General features: G+C 41.0%; 1 protein-coding gene across 1 annotated transcript in view; it reads right to left on the bottom strand.

Annotated features, from left to right (window-relative positions):
- Positions 1 to 1,670: 1,670 nt before the first annotated feature.
- LOC145442723 (ERI1 exoribonuclease 2-like) overlaps positions 1,671 to 14,602 on the bottom strand; it is a 110,543-nt gene continuing 97,611 nt past the window's right edge. The window contains exons 6-10 of the mRNA XM_080320709.1: positions 11,379 to 11,544; positions 6,026 to 6,126; positions 4,804 to 4,983; positions 2,979 to 3,051; positions 1,671 to 2,321 (exon numbers count right to left, since the gene is read on the bottom strand). Of these exons, the coding sequence (XP_080176835.1) occupies positions 2,269 to 2,321; positions 2,979 to 3,051; positions 4,804 to 4,983; positions 6,026 to 6,126; positions 11,379 to 11,544 (573 nt within the window). The 3' untranslated portion in view covers positions 1,671 to 2,268. The remainder of the gene's footprint in view (positions 2,322 to 2,978; positions 3,052 to 4,803; positions 4,984 to 6,025; positions 6,127 to 11,378; positions 11,545 to 14,602) is intronic.

Below are 14,602 nucleotides of genomic sequence, written 5' to 3'. Positions count from 1 at the left end.
ACGTTCTTTCATAACTGCTAATACGGTTGACTCATTTCTGTACATAATGCATAGTTTTTAAAACCATTTTGTACATACATCTATATTTATTTATTGGGGATTCCCACATTATAATCAAGGCATCAAGACCCAAATAATCGCGCGAAGCGCGGAAAATTTTTCAAGATAACTAAAATCTGCCCCAAAAGACTCTATTTTATGTTGATTTACGAAATAATTTTGGATCGCCTACGAGCTTTGTACATTTTCAAAACTTCTGTTTCACTATTTGCAAAAACAGGGTCTCAATATGTTGGAGTGCTATGAAAAATCTTCCCGCGTGCCACAAATGGCACGCGTTCCGAGGTTTGCCGACCCCTGCCCTAGTCCCTGGTTTATCAACGCATATTAAGCAGGTTGCCTGTGAAGTTGATCTTCTCGAATATCGGTAAAAGCAGCGCGGCAAGATGATTGGTTCCACGCTGTGTCGGTGTAGCTGGGCAAGTAAGCAATAAGCATACATACCTAGACTGCGTGTGAGCGAGTGCGAGTGCGCGTGAGATAGTCAAGACTGCGTCGCCTGTAGGAATTAAAAATGTATGATTCACGTAACGTACGCTGAGCAATGTTGTAATCACTGTAGTGCGCATGAGGTGTTCCGTAATTGTGGTTTTGAATTGACGTATCGTTAAGATGGCAATGCGCGGTGGAGGCTAGGCTATATATTGTGGTCTAACTAGCCTAAATGCACACCTACTGTGACGCCATTTTTCTTCAGCGCCCCCCATACCACTCCGCTGAGCACAGCACCAGCGCCCGCCCCCCCCCCCATATCGCCCCTTCAAAATACAAAACGCCTCTTGGAGGGCGCTGGCGACTAAGTTAGGAAGGGATATTTTAGACTATTTTCGCTTGTATAAGAATTTGTGAAGTGGAGAGCATCACTTTTGGCAGTGAAATTGTCACAACAAGTGGGCGTAGTATCCCAAGCCCATGCTTCAGTGCTTCACAGTACCTAGATATATTACCAATATGTTGCAATTTCGAAAGTATCCACAGTTTCACACCTCTGAGTAACTGCAAAAAGTATGCAACCGTGTGTATATGAATGCATGTACTTTTTGAAATACTTGGTTGAGAACTGTTCACAGTTTCATATTGCAGTCTTCCATCAACTTGGAATGGTTTTGGCATGTCTTGAAAGTCTGCTTGTAATTGAGTATAATTTTTCGGCGTTTCTTCTACTTGCGCACCGACAATAACCACCTCTACTAATAATTAACATATATTAGGGTTACCATATTTTGGAAATCTAAAAAGAGGACACTTTTTCAGAACTTTCAGACTTACAAAACCGAAGGAGAATTCTCTAAAATATGGGAAATTTTTCCCAGTTTGTGGACTGTTGACTAAATAAAAAGGTCAACTTTCTCTCTCGATGCCCCAATACAGTTTTTTCCTACACATTGTCAGGTGCTTGACTAAAAAAGGTCCACTTCCCCCTCAGCTCCCGAACTACCGGCGCTGATTTATGGTATCTCAGTCGAATTTTGCTGTAAATATGACCAAAATTCTCAAAAAAGAGGACAAAATCTCACAAAAGAGTAAAAAAGGGCGTCCTCCGAGGACACTTTCAAAAAAAGTCAAAAAAGAGGACAAATCCTCTTAAAAGAGGACGCATGGTAACGACGTTTTCTTTCACGTTAGTTTAATCAGGTTTATTCTTTCTTATTTTAATGCAAAGGACAAATATGAACGTAAGCGAAAACAACATTCGTAACAGGACATGCAAGTCTGACACACAATTCGAGAATGTAACAATGCCTAGCAAGTTGAAATCACGCTTCAATAACCATGCCGTGTACCACGAACTTTGCCTAACGAGTTGACACAAATCACATACATTGCTTAACACAGTACTGTAGTACACGTTTAGCCCACTGATTCGACTGAAGTAAGTAATCCGCGCCTTACAGCACTCGGTAAGCAACCTAGAACATAAACTCAAACGATGTTAGGTATATTTCGATAGGTCTGATTCAAATTTAACAGTAACCTACGTGAAGCAGTCGTACTGAGCTAATTCAAACTTTACTCTATTGCTTCATCGGGAATACAGCTTTTCGGCGTTCTCATCCCAGCCCCATTATTATACCCAGTCTCAAAACAGAAGCATGACAGGGATTTCAATGATTGTTCTCTCAAATTCTTGCAACTTTTTAATCCGATAGGTAGAGATTTTTGTCATCCCGCTGTGGAACAGCTCGCTCGTATGACGCTTCGGAGATTTCAACCATCTGCAAATCTGCCCGTCTTGTTTGGTATCGCGGCAGCTTCTGCGTCTAGAGAAAAGACGGCAGGTACAGTAGATGACACCTGCTGCGACAAGACTTGTATAAACTACCAATGTATCTAGTTGACCGTCAAGTAACTATTGTTTTTAGTAGTTCTGGTTCTAATTGCGCAGTAGTTGTAGAACAACAACCTGAAACCTGTAGTCATTTGGCGTGAATCGTGATAACGTTGTTCTGTTGTGTGATGTTCTTGCGGCCATTGCTAGCTGACTGTCATCACTTATAACAACGGCGTAGCCAAGGGGTGGGTCTCGAGGGTCGGTCCACACAAAATCCTCTCGCGTGTCACGTTTTAGGTCAAGTTTCCAAAAATACACGTGGACGGTGAATTTTTTACGACAGCAAAGATATCAAATTGTCTTTAAAAATATTCTAGCTAGATATCAGGGAATAAAAAATGATTTTGAACTAATTTGAAAGCACTAAGTTCGCACTTGAGAGTTCAGCCATAAAATCATGAAAAATATAAGTTCAGGTGTACCTTGGTCCACACGATCCTAAAGCGAGATCTCACCTAAATATTACGAAACCAGCTCCACTCCCGGTTGGGAACCACTGAGATATATCGATGCGATCGATTCTACTGCAGGACAACCGGTAATTTAGCCACGTGTCGTCATGAAATATCAATCAGAATATCCTCACCTTTTCCTTGTTCTCTTTTGACTCTATCTAGGACGGCCCGCATCGAATCAACTGGTGGGACGGTATGAACCCTCTGTAGACATATAAACGGTACATTAAAGTTAAAAGTAGTCCATGTGTATGAAAATGAGGTGGGTAATAGCAGCGTTAGTCAGCAAGAAAGTACGGAAGTGGTTTTACACTGCTTACATTTTACAGTTTTCAGTTTTTTAGGAAAACTTGGACTTTTTTACTGACTTGGAGACTAATATTTTTACTCGTACTTAAAAGTGGTCAGTAACAAAATACTTTTACTTTGTCGGAGTTCTCAAATAGCATTTTGAAATTGAGACAATACATTAACTTCCCCTTACGTGAGGCGCGGGCAACTTCTCCATTCGGCGGGCCGGATATGGATAAATGAAGTACTTGGTGGGACAGATTACAGAATATATACATTAATCGCGTATTTATCCACCATACAAGGAAAAAAATCGTGTATAATGTAAACTTTAGGTTAAAGCATATAGAGACCAAAAACAGTATTTAATGAATTTATCAACAGTTTCTGTTCAAGTCAATCAGACATGTGGTCGGTCAAACTTGTCAACAAGTTCTTTGAACTCTGGCTGCATATCGTATGTAGCAACCCTTGGTAAAGACTAAAGACTGCAGGTGAACATCAGATTATATTGGAACGCCGCCTTGTCTCGTTAATGTTCATGGTCGAAAATGTATGTAGACCAGAACAGGAAAAGTAGTTTCATGTCCATTGTCCATCTTTCTCAGGTTGGCGAACAAAGATTCATTCTCTGACGCATAAAATTTTTCAATACTTTCAGAATATAATTTCGCTTTCAGGGTAGAAACTCTTTGCGGGCAGGTCAAAATACCTTCGCCGGCCGTATGTTGGACGTCCCTGACTTAAGGTTTCAGATTTTAAGCAAAAACAATCCTAGAATACTTTTACTTATTTAAACATCGCTACTTGTACTCGAGCAGAAATTTCCGAGGTTACCTCAATACTTCTACATTTACTCGGGTGCCAATGATGACAACTTTGTCTACCTGTGCAATTATGATGTGACTAAAACAGTTTTGTTTGTTTCGGTCAAAATAGGCCTAAAATACTTACTGTTTCACCCCCTTAGACATTGTTGCTAATACTTGCACTTGAGCAGGGTTGTAACCGAGTGACAAGTCAATCTCACTTTTATAGTTTTTTCTCGAGTCAAATCGAGTCATATTCAATTCACCACCGAGTCAAGTCTGCGTACACCTCGTCGAGCAGAGTCTCGAGTCATAGTAATAGTATTATGACTCGAGTACGAGTCCAGGGTATTATGTTGACTGTTCGTGTTCAGTTGTCAGCTAAAGTCTCGTAAAACCCACTTTTTACAACGCTGATTGATGATATCGAATGATTCGCATAATATAGTAATTTTTCTGAATTTTAATAGTTCCTGGTCACATTTTCAAGTATCACTACTAATACTAGAAATGTCAATAGTGTGTTAACTTAGCTATTCTTCGAAATGACAATGAAATGTTGGTATTGACCGTCCCAGCATCGAGTCATATGACTTGGTACGAGTCACGCGCAAAGACTCGAGTACAAGTCGAGTCAATACACAGATTGACTCAAGTCGAGTCAATACACTGATTGTCTCAAGTCGAGTCAACTTTGCACTTGAGTATATATTTACGATGTTACTTCGGCCTCCCCCAGAGCATTATCTATGACGACTTTGATCACATCTGATCGCATGCGCACATGTCCGCTGACTCTCACGAATTAATCCGCTCGAAGCCCATTTCACCTCGTAACGATAAATTCTCTACGTACTTTTCCGCTGCCTTCGATGGTTCTGGTAATCTTCAAAACGCACCCTTCGGTCATCATTCGGCGCGCGAGGCGCGCGGTGTTTCTGGAGTCCACAATGCCCGAGTGCGCCCTGCCTTCGAATTCGAGCCCGGCATGTTCGACTGCGTCTCTCAAACCAGCGGGGAACCGTTTGTAGAAATTCTGCGGAGGGATGGCGAATGATCAGAGGCCGTCTGAACTAAGTCAGTGATTCCCAACGTGGGCGATAGCGCCTCCTGGTGGCCGAATTTCAGAAATAGAAGGACGAGAATAACAAAGAGGGCGATTTGGCGAGAAAATGTTAGAAGGTTCACTCAGGTATATTTAATTACTCTGCTACCGGATGCCGGCACAAAATACACGTGAAAACGGGTTATTCTGAGAAAAAGGCCAACTCGCGGCAAACTATCATGAGATACCGGTATCGATACCGTTTTTCAGATAATCTACTAGCGATCAGAGTTAGCTGTATAAATTTCCCGTCTATATGCCCTCTTTTTCGGACACAAGAATATGGAGGCGAGCTTGATAAGGGGGCGATGAGTCGAAAAGGTTGGGAACCACTGGTCTAAGAAGTAGCCCGTCTGAACTCATTCCAGTAGGCATATAAAATGATGTTTTAGTTCAGCATCACTCAAAAGAAGGCCGGTACCAAGAATTACGAAACGACGACACGTGTTTGCTAGTTGTTCGGCAGCAACCAAGTATTGTGGCGAAATAGCGTAGTTGTATAATCGACAGCTGCTACAACAACAGTGGGTTGTGGGTTCCCGTCAGACCGAGGTCGACTCCACAATTCCTATCTAAGTGTCGGAGGTTAATCTAGGATCCTCCTCGCCATCTCACCCGTAAGCGGTGTCTTACAAAAGGCTAGAAGTGGGCCATGCTACAAGTCAAAAAATACGGAATAAAAAATAAGGAATATCGGCCTGGTGTAAATGACCATAGTAGTCGACAAACACCATGAATACCGCAAACAACTACAGCCACAACTAAGTATTGTTAATGCGCAACTAGAACTAGAAATAATCAAAAAACCGGTCGTTTGTAGACCGCCAACTAACTAGATTAGTAATTTGTACAAGTCTGAAGGTATCACTACCGACTTTAAAATGTGCAATTAATGAATAAAGAAATATAACCGTGGATAAATTTGATTAACTCCGAGCGTTTGCGACCGCGTCCTGTCACGTTAAATACGAACCCGGTAAAGAAGGCGCAGGTCGATCCAGCTGTTGCAAATCCTAGGTTTCTTGATAAACTTTCGAAGACACTCATTTTGCAAGCACTGTCCTAGGTCCCAATCTGCGAAAACGTCGTAAAAGACTGTCATCACAGCATATGTGATGTCGAAATACAGAGGATTCAGCAAACAAAGTAACTGAATGATTCAGCTTTAAGCCATAGGACCGCAAAATCGAAACAAAACGAATATACTATTTTCTTTGCTAACACACATCTTATCATTTGTAGAGGCTCAACGCCGATCCTAAAATATGCAATGATGCTCAGTACCCAAGTATTTCAACTTTTTTCGGTATGCAGGTTATATGACGTCACTTCTACTTGAGTATCCATGATGACTATGGCAGGGGTGAGCAAACTAGAGCCCGCAACACCGTTATGTCCGATCCGCGAAAAATTCAAGAAACGTAAAACTATTGATAACATGCGTGCTAAAATCAAATTACTCTGGGAACTTGACTAAATTTTTTCTTAATATATTTCAACATGATAACGATAAGTTATATTCTTACTACAGTATATATTATTTCATTGATAGCGCGATAGCCCGACCTCGCTGCCCGTGCCAATTGCTAAACATCACATAAAGTGAAACGTGAATGACTTAATTCTGACCACCAGTGTGATTTTAGATTGGCAACATGAGCAACTTTAATACTTTTGGTACTGTACAATGTACATGGAAAAAACGATTTGAGAGTGTTAGATAGATTCGTACTTTGTATGTCTATAAGTATTTATATTTATAATATTTATATATTGTAGATACGAAGTTAAAGGTACCATGGTTATGATGCTGTCAACATTGTGTGTCCTGGAGTCCAAAAGTACAATCAGCAAATCTATGAACAGATCGTTGCGCACAGACTCAAATTTACATCCAGTTCTAAGAATCGGGAGAACCGACTTTCATCTTTAATCTTGACAATGAGGTCGACCAGCTAAGAAATCCTGGTCAATGTTTCTGACGCGTGTATGCGTTATCATCAAATCAATGTTTGGTTTGTTTTAAATATACAAATCCATATATATCATTTACATGTTGTCGGTCACCATATAATCAAATACCAATATTGAATTTCGGCTTAGTATCCCAATTGTATAAAGTGGGGCCCGTGAATGGATTCAAATGTTGAATGAAGCCAGCGAGCTAAAAAGTTTGCCCATCCCTGGCATATGGTGATGCTTCGCATATCTCGCCATTTCACAACCTCAACTACTTATGTCTTCATGTTTGCTTGTTCATGTTTATTCATAGCTATTTCAATTCAAAAACGAAATTGAGTTGGCATTTACAGCGTTACTTCTACGTGAGTAGCAACGCGGTCTATACGTTGCCTCTGAACACCATTGTATGTGACTCAACAAATTCCATTGGTTGCATGAAGATTATCCCAGAAACAGTTCCGTATGATAATAAGGCCTTCGCCATTTGTACCATGAAACGTAGGTCTATTTTGAATCGTTTGTGGCATGGTGTCATGCAGTTAGTTACCTCAGTACAGGGCTGGGATATCGAAAACTCTGGTTCCAAATTAGAGGTCGACCGATCATCGTCCTGACCGATTATCGAGGCCGATATTTGGAACCTTCCCCATTATCGGTATCGGCATATGAAAGTCGATATCGCGGCCGATATTTTATATATATATATATAAATGAAAAATATTGGGAATTCAATGCTCCGTGTTCCCAATCTCAAGAAATCGACGACGCAAAGGGCGATACGTGACAGATTTACCCTTGCAGACGAGTTTAACTGGACGATTATGCAGAGAAAGTATGCTTCCTGGTCTACAGTCTACATCAACTGGACTGATCTGCAATTCTGTACCACGTTTCGCTTTTTAATTTATCTCAAATTTCAATGAATGTGCAGAATTAAGCAATAATTATTTTTAATTTGAGTTTTTTCGTTTGCTGTACAGCTTTCTGTGGCATGTACAAGTGGCATCTTGCCTAATATATAATATTTTCGGCGAAATGGTTCTCTTCTCCTTCCATCTTAATGTCGGCCTATGATATCGGTTATCGGCCATGTGAGTGTGTTGATAATCGGTATCGGTATGGGGCTGCAAAAATCAATATTGATCTACCTCTATTCCAAATATCCCTGTCAGAGTAATTTGGGAGCGATTTGTCTTCATGTTCACGTTATGTGCGTAGCCGAAATGAAGTGCACACTGTACAGGTATCGAGGTGATAACCACTTTTGCTGTGCTTGGACACCGAAACCTATGGCAATATGCGAGCAGCTGCGGTTAGGTTCTAAATCCAGGCGGCTCAGCGCTATTATTTGCCTTTGTGAGCATTTTATAGCACAAAAGGCTTGAACAGATAGCGGAAAGAAAGCCGTGAGTCCGTAGGCTTCCAAAGTATAGTCCTAAGACCCGTAAGCCAAAGGATCACGCTATAAGGTGGCGATCATAAAGTTAGCTTATCCGGGAAAATGCTAATTGCAAATCGCTCGATTACAAGCTGTTAATCGTGGCAACCTACTTCGCTTGATTAACAGTTGCGCCAGACGATTATAGTGATAATCCTCGCGAGAAATCGTATTCATCTTGATGCGCCACAATTAACGGTCTTAATAAGACGATTATCATTCTCACGCATAAGATGATTTAAGCCCGAAATCTATGAACTTTCCGAATTGGAGATTTTCCCTAAATCAGACAGGTGAATGAGCAATGAGCATTGAGCACTTGAGCAATCTGTAACTTATTTGAAGTGCCAGGTGTGAGGCATGCTTGATCATATGATCAGTATGCCTTCACAAGAAAAACGACTTGCGGGATTTGCGGTGATGGCAGCTGAAATCTCTGATAAGCGCAACGATGGGGACGGCAGCCTAGAAACTGAATAGGATCGCAGCCTTCAAATCAACTCGCACTTCAGCGCGAACTATAATAATCTTCATCGAACCCAGGCTAGTTATGGCGGCTGCTTATCAAGTTGGCATCTGACACCAATTCGGGATCAAGTCAAAATTCGTTGTATATACAATATATTAGGGTTGCCATACGTCCGGAATTTCCCGGACATGTCCGCACTTTCACTGTTAAAACTGCGTCCGGTAGGAATTTCTAAAATGTGCCTAAATGTCCGGAATTTTGAAGGCTTGAAGTAAGCTCATAATTTTTTTCGCAAGTCAACATAAACAACATTATTTCGGCCAGATCTATACCACATGAAATTTTTCTTCACGCTGCGCGCGATGTAGTATCACATATAATGATTTCAATATGGCTACTACCACCCTCGCAAAAACTGCGATGAAAAATAAATAAAAATAAGATTCATTTACAGAAATAAGTCTAATTGTAATCGCAATTATGGGAGAATGTTATATTCCTAGAGTTGACCTAGGCCGTTTAGATACATTATTCAGAGATAGTGGTTCTAACCTGGGGTTAGTTTGCATTTATTCTAGGGTTCGCGAAGATGTTTTCATAGCTCAGTGGTGTTAAGTGCGCACCGGCATTAGGCTGATAAATAATCTTATTGGTGTGACATGGATATGACTTAACGATGTACAATTACTAGGGCCATTTAAAGTCATTAAAGTCATATTTTTTCTATGCATCAGTAAGTCGTGAAATCAATTTTAACGCGAAAACCACGTCCCTATGGGGTATATTAAGAAAGTTATAAAGTCATATAAAGTCATATTTTCCTGGTTAGGTCATATTTGAGTTATGAAGTCATATTGTTATATGCTTTAAATAAAAAGTGCCAATTTAAGCGGTGAAGCAATTAAGCACCAAGAAAGTAAGGCAATTTCTGATTGAACGAAGGCAAGCTTTGAAGTTAGCCTACATAACACTACAGTCACAGACCTATGAGGTCACACATTGCATTGTGTTGCTACACAATCTGTTTTACTTCTGTGCACTAAAGTAGGACGTCATTTGAAGTTCAGTCAGTGGGTAGGCCGGCTAAAAAGCTCTACCTTGGTCTACTTATATACAAATACATTTGGATTCGAATAAAATAGTATGTACGGTGGGCACCACTATAATAAATAATTGAAGAATCGATCACCGAAATATGCCTCCACTACAACAATATTTCAAACTTGATACGGAAAATGGAAAGTTGTACGTGCACCATCAGAGAGGCTAATGCTGATCTAAATGCCCTTGATTTCAGAAAAGATCCGCTTGAGCTCAAAATTACATTAAGAAGCGATTGGACAAAAACGATGTGGAACAAATTATGGAGCTACAAAGGCAAAACATTTCACCAGCGCTGAATGCAAAACTGCGGAAGTGTCAACCCACATCAGCGTCTGTGGAGCGCTCATTTTCCTTACTAAAGTCATTTTTACGTCCAAATTGTCACTTCAAAGACTCAAACTAACACTACATGAAACTGTACTACAACAGTGGTTTAAAATTAAAATGGATGCGTACCTATTACTGTTATGTTGTGTATGTTTTACTCGTCAGTTCCATGAGTGACGTTGGTTACATGTAAAAATACACTATTTTCACATAAAGTCATATAAAGTCATATTTTCCATAAAATAAAGTCATATAATTGAATTTTTACGGTCATATAAAAATGGCCCTAACAATTACGCTTCCTGCATTTTTGAAGTCATCATCCTCCACCAGCTCTACCGCTATCTCTGATCATGTGGGCGGCGAGAGGATCAAACTGTACAGTAGTATATGGAATAACCAGTATTATTGACAGAATTCATTCTAATTATTTAACGTCCAGATGCATATAGAAATCAGATGTACATAGTAAGCCCCCAGAAGTTGCATCGATTACCGTACGGTGTGTCCAAGATCGGTGTGTATTTGGGCGGGAGGTGGCTGAAAATGTGGCTTCGGCCCTGGTCACGTCTTACAACACGCAACCATAATCCACATACTCCTGAACCGGATCGTGACCACTTCTAGTCGATAGCTTTGCTGGTGTGACGCCATATTGATCGACAATGTGCTAATACCTCATTTTGAAATCCGTCAGTGGGCGCTAAAGAGCGTCCGGAATGTGTCCCACAAAAATATGGTAACCCTACACCACAATAGATACGTCCTTTTGTATCAGATAACCACCGTGTCCGTGAGTGAAACGTATTTTCGATATTACATAACATAAATTCGCAGTGCTACAATTTGCATCAGTTACATACACGCGCAATGCTATTAAATCTTTCGTTCAAAAGCAAGCATATAAGTTCGACGGATATGCGTTAACTTGAAATGTCTTCTGTCATATTCTGAACACAATTCGTCTGGCCAAATAAAACCAGACTAGCAGGTCATAGCCGCGACACACACGACATGGAAACTTACCAGACCAAGTGACAAACGCGGCCAGTTTTTTGTCGTGTAAAAACATCCGATGCCGGTAGTTGCTATGATCGTAACACTCCGCCCCGAGTTCGGCCATCCTACTGGCTATCCACGATTCGAATTCGGCGAGGCATAGGGATAAAGGTCCCGCCGTGTCCACTTGATCCTTAACGCAAAACAAAGCAATGACATTTTATCCCGATTCCGGACATTAAACTTCAAAACGGGCCTTGAAAAAGTCAGACGTGGTCAACGTGTTCTGGATTGATACACAAATGAATGAAAGTGAAAACAGAAGGCCTGAAAATAACTTTGGTACTTCCAAAAAGATACCTTGGTCTCATACTTTTAGTAGCACATCAGAGACGTACAGGCTACTTCCGAAACTCCCAGTGGCATCTTACTGCCACACTGAGTAAATATAATTTTGTCGGTCATAGCGATGTCTTGAAGTCAGAAATATATCAACAAACAAAAGAACATTCTGCCTACGCCCGTGGCAATACCGAGATCACGATAAGTTTGAGCATTGAATACCACACAAGTTTCAAATACCGACTGTTGCGTACAAAGTGTAGGCTACTTAGCCCTCGGGATGAATAATATTTTCGTTAACACACCTATAACTAGCGATGGGCAATGCGAATCAGATTGGAAATCAACACGAATCATTGCTGTTTTCATACGATTCACATCAGGCATTTCTAATCAGGTATTTCGAATATCGAATCAAAAGGGAACGACGCATCACGCGTACTTCACATGTCCCGTATATGCAAATGATTGTCCCGTATATGCAAATGATTGCCATCTCCACATTACGCGAGCAATTCACGAGCAGATGCGGTCGATATAGTCAGCGTTTCAATTCAAGTTGAAGTAATGCCGAAAATTTCGACTAGAAATTTCCAAGACGTGTCAATACTGCTTCAACGGGGATATCTATTCTGAAATCCTAGATATCCCTAGTCTAGTCAAGTATTTTCGAAAAGTAGGGTTGTTCCCGGGGTCGCATACTTGTCGCAGTTAATCAGAGGTTTCTACTAGGGATGGTGTGAACCTCTGAAACGTCCAGGTTCGTGTGAACGCGAACCTTTTTGAAAGGTTCTGTGTGAACGCGAACGTGATCCTCATGACGTCACGTGACGTCATTTTGCTAATTCCAACCCTACATTTCAGTGAAGTGATAGCCTATAGCAGTGGTTCCCAACCTGTGGTACGCGTACCACTAGTGGTACGCGAAGGTCTTCCAGGTGGTACGCGAGTAGATTCTTTTTTTTCGACCGAAGGGAGGTAGTAGTTCAGGTGGGGTTGATTTTGAGTTTTTTGAAGCCGTCGTCGTCGTGGTAAGGTGGTCGTCATCGTTGGTATAGTGTCTATCCCACCAACGACGGCCTACGGCAGTGGTTCTCAATCTGGGGGAGGGGGTGAAAGCTACTGAATAGGTGCGCGAAGTCCCAGTTAACCAAAAAATTTTTGCGCTCCGCGCAAATTAGATACGGCTCATAGTTTTATTCTGTATATTGTTCGAATTTCATATTTGAGAATTCTCTCGTCCATAGCTTTAACCTTTATTGCCATCAAACTATCCGTTGGGATGGCATGATTTATCTCTTTACTATTTTGTGATATCACGATAAGGGGGCGTGAAATATTTCACTATAAAAAAGGGGGCGTGTTTAAAAAAGTTTAAGAGCCACTGGCCTACGAGGAAGAGATCTAGATGTAAAAGCATTCCGATTCTTACCTAACCAAACACCGTTTTAATATATTTGACCACAAGAATCCCAAATGGATCCACTACAGAAATCATATAGTGCGCCTTAAAAGGGGCAGTTTATCTTCTGTTTTGCTGCCTTCGGCAGCTCAACACGGCGGAAACATGTTTTGACCGCTTCCGGCGCGCGTAACTTATGTAGGTGGTACGCGAGCACTGCGTGAAACCTCGAAATGGTACGTGGGAAGAAAAAGGTTGGGAACCACTGGCCTATAGTAATGTACACGATACCTAGCGATGACTCGGGTCGCATAATGCCACAAGGCTGAAGTAGGCGCTACATATTTACATTTTAAACGTCACCGAATGTATGGACTGGGCCAATCAAATGATATAATAATCCCATAAAATAGGCTTACCATATTTTAGAAATCAAAAAAGAGGACACTTTTTCAGAAATTTGCAACTTGCAAAACCGGAGAAAAATTCTCAAAATCCGGTCATCACTTCTGCTCAGAGCTTAAAATAACGTTTTTTACTCCACATTGGCAGGTGGATGACTAAAAAAAAAAAAAAAGGTCATCTTTTCGCTCAGAGCTAAAATCACCGTTTTTCACTCCGAAATACCCGCCGGAGCTTCACTTCTGTGCTAATATACGGCATATCACTCGCAATTTGCTCTAAATCTGCCTAAATTTTCAAAAAAGAGGACAAAATCTCAAAAAAGAGGACAAAAGGGCGTCCTCCGAGGACACTTTCAAAAAAGTCAAAAAAGAGGACAAATCCTCTTAAAAGAGGACGTATGGTAAGCCTACATAAAATCACTCTCTGCAAACAATGTCGACGAGTATTACTTGCAATGGAATATGAGCAGGCCGTGTTATTTTTGGCATTTCAGGAGCCAGATGCCAAAACTGCCAAAAATAAAAATTTGAAAATGCCAAAATTAAGCAATTTTTGGCATATGCCAAAAATAACACGGCCTGCAAAATAGTGTATCTCGTTCACGGTGTTGTGTTAACAGGACCGCTTTACAAGCGAGAAGAGCGTTTGCGAAAGGCAGGTTTCTTAATCTTGGTCCAGCCCACCCATTAGTGGTGAAAGCATGGTGTCCTAAATGGTGTGGGCACAGCGAGATTGAACGGCTTACTGCATTTGGTTTACGTCATACTTTGCATTTGTCCAAAGGCAATTTTACGACCATTTTTGACCGGCTTGTCGAGCGCTAAATTTGATAAATGGGTATCAATGAGAAGCTGCCGCAGTACTGATTATTAAAATATAAATTATATTCTGCTCGTGGAACTGGAACCCCAAAATCAACTACGATTTTTGCATTGTGATCGAGTTCAACATTGTGACGCAACGAACTGTCTGGCTTTTCTGAGCCGCATAGTCTCGTTTTGCCAGACAATCTTGTTGCGTCAATGTTCTTAAGCAATAGCTAACCTTCCGAGGACTCTTCCATGAGAGTTGGTAATATTAAAGCCACCTGAAGTGACAAAAG

Source organism: Botryllus schlosseri, chromosome 1, assembly GCF_051294905.1.
Source record: "Botryllus schlosseri isolate E-star chromosome 1, Bs_hap1, whole genome shotgun sequence".
Classification (NCBI taxonomy): domain Eukaryota; kingdom Metazoa; phylum Chordata; class Ascidiacea; order Stolidobranchia; family Styelidae; genus Botryllus; species Botryllus schlosseri.
The sequence above is the reverse complement of the archived record's forward strand: the minus strand, read 5'-3'. Positions and strand labels throughout refer to the sequence as shown.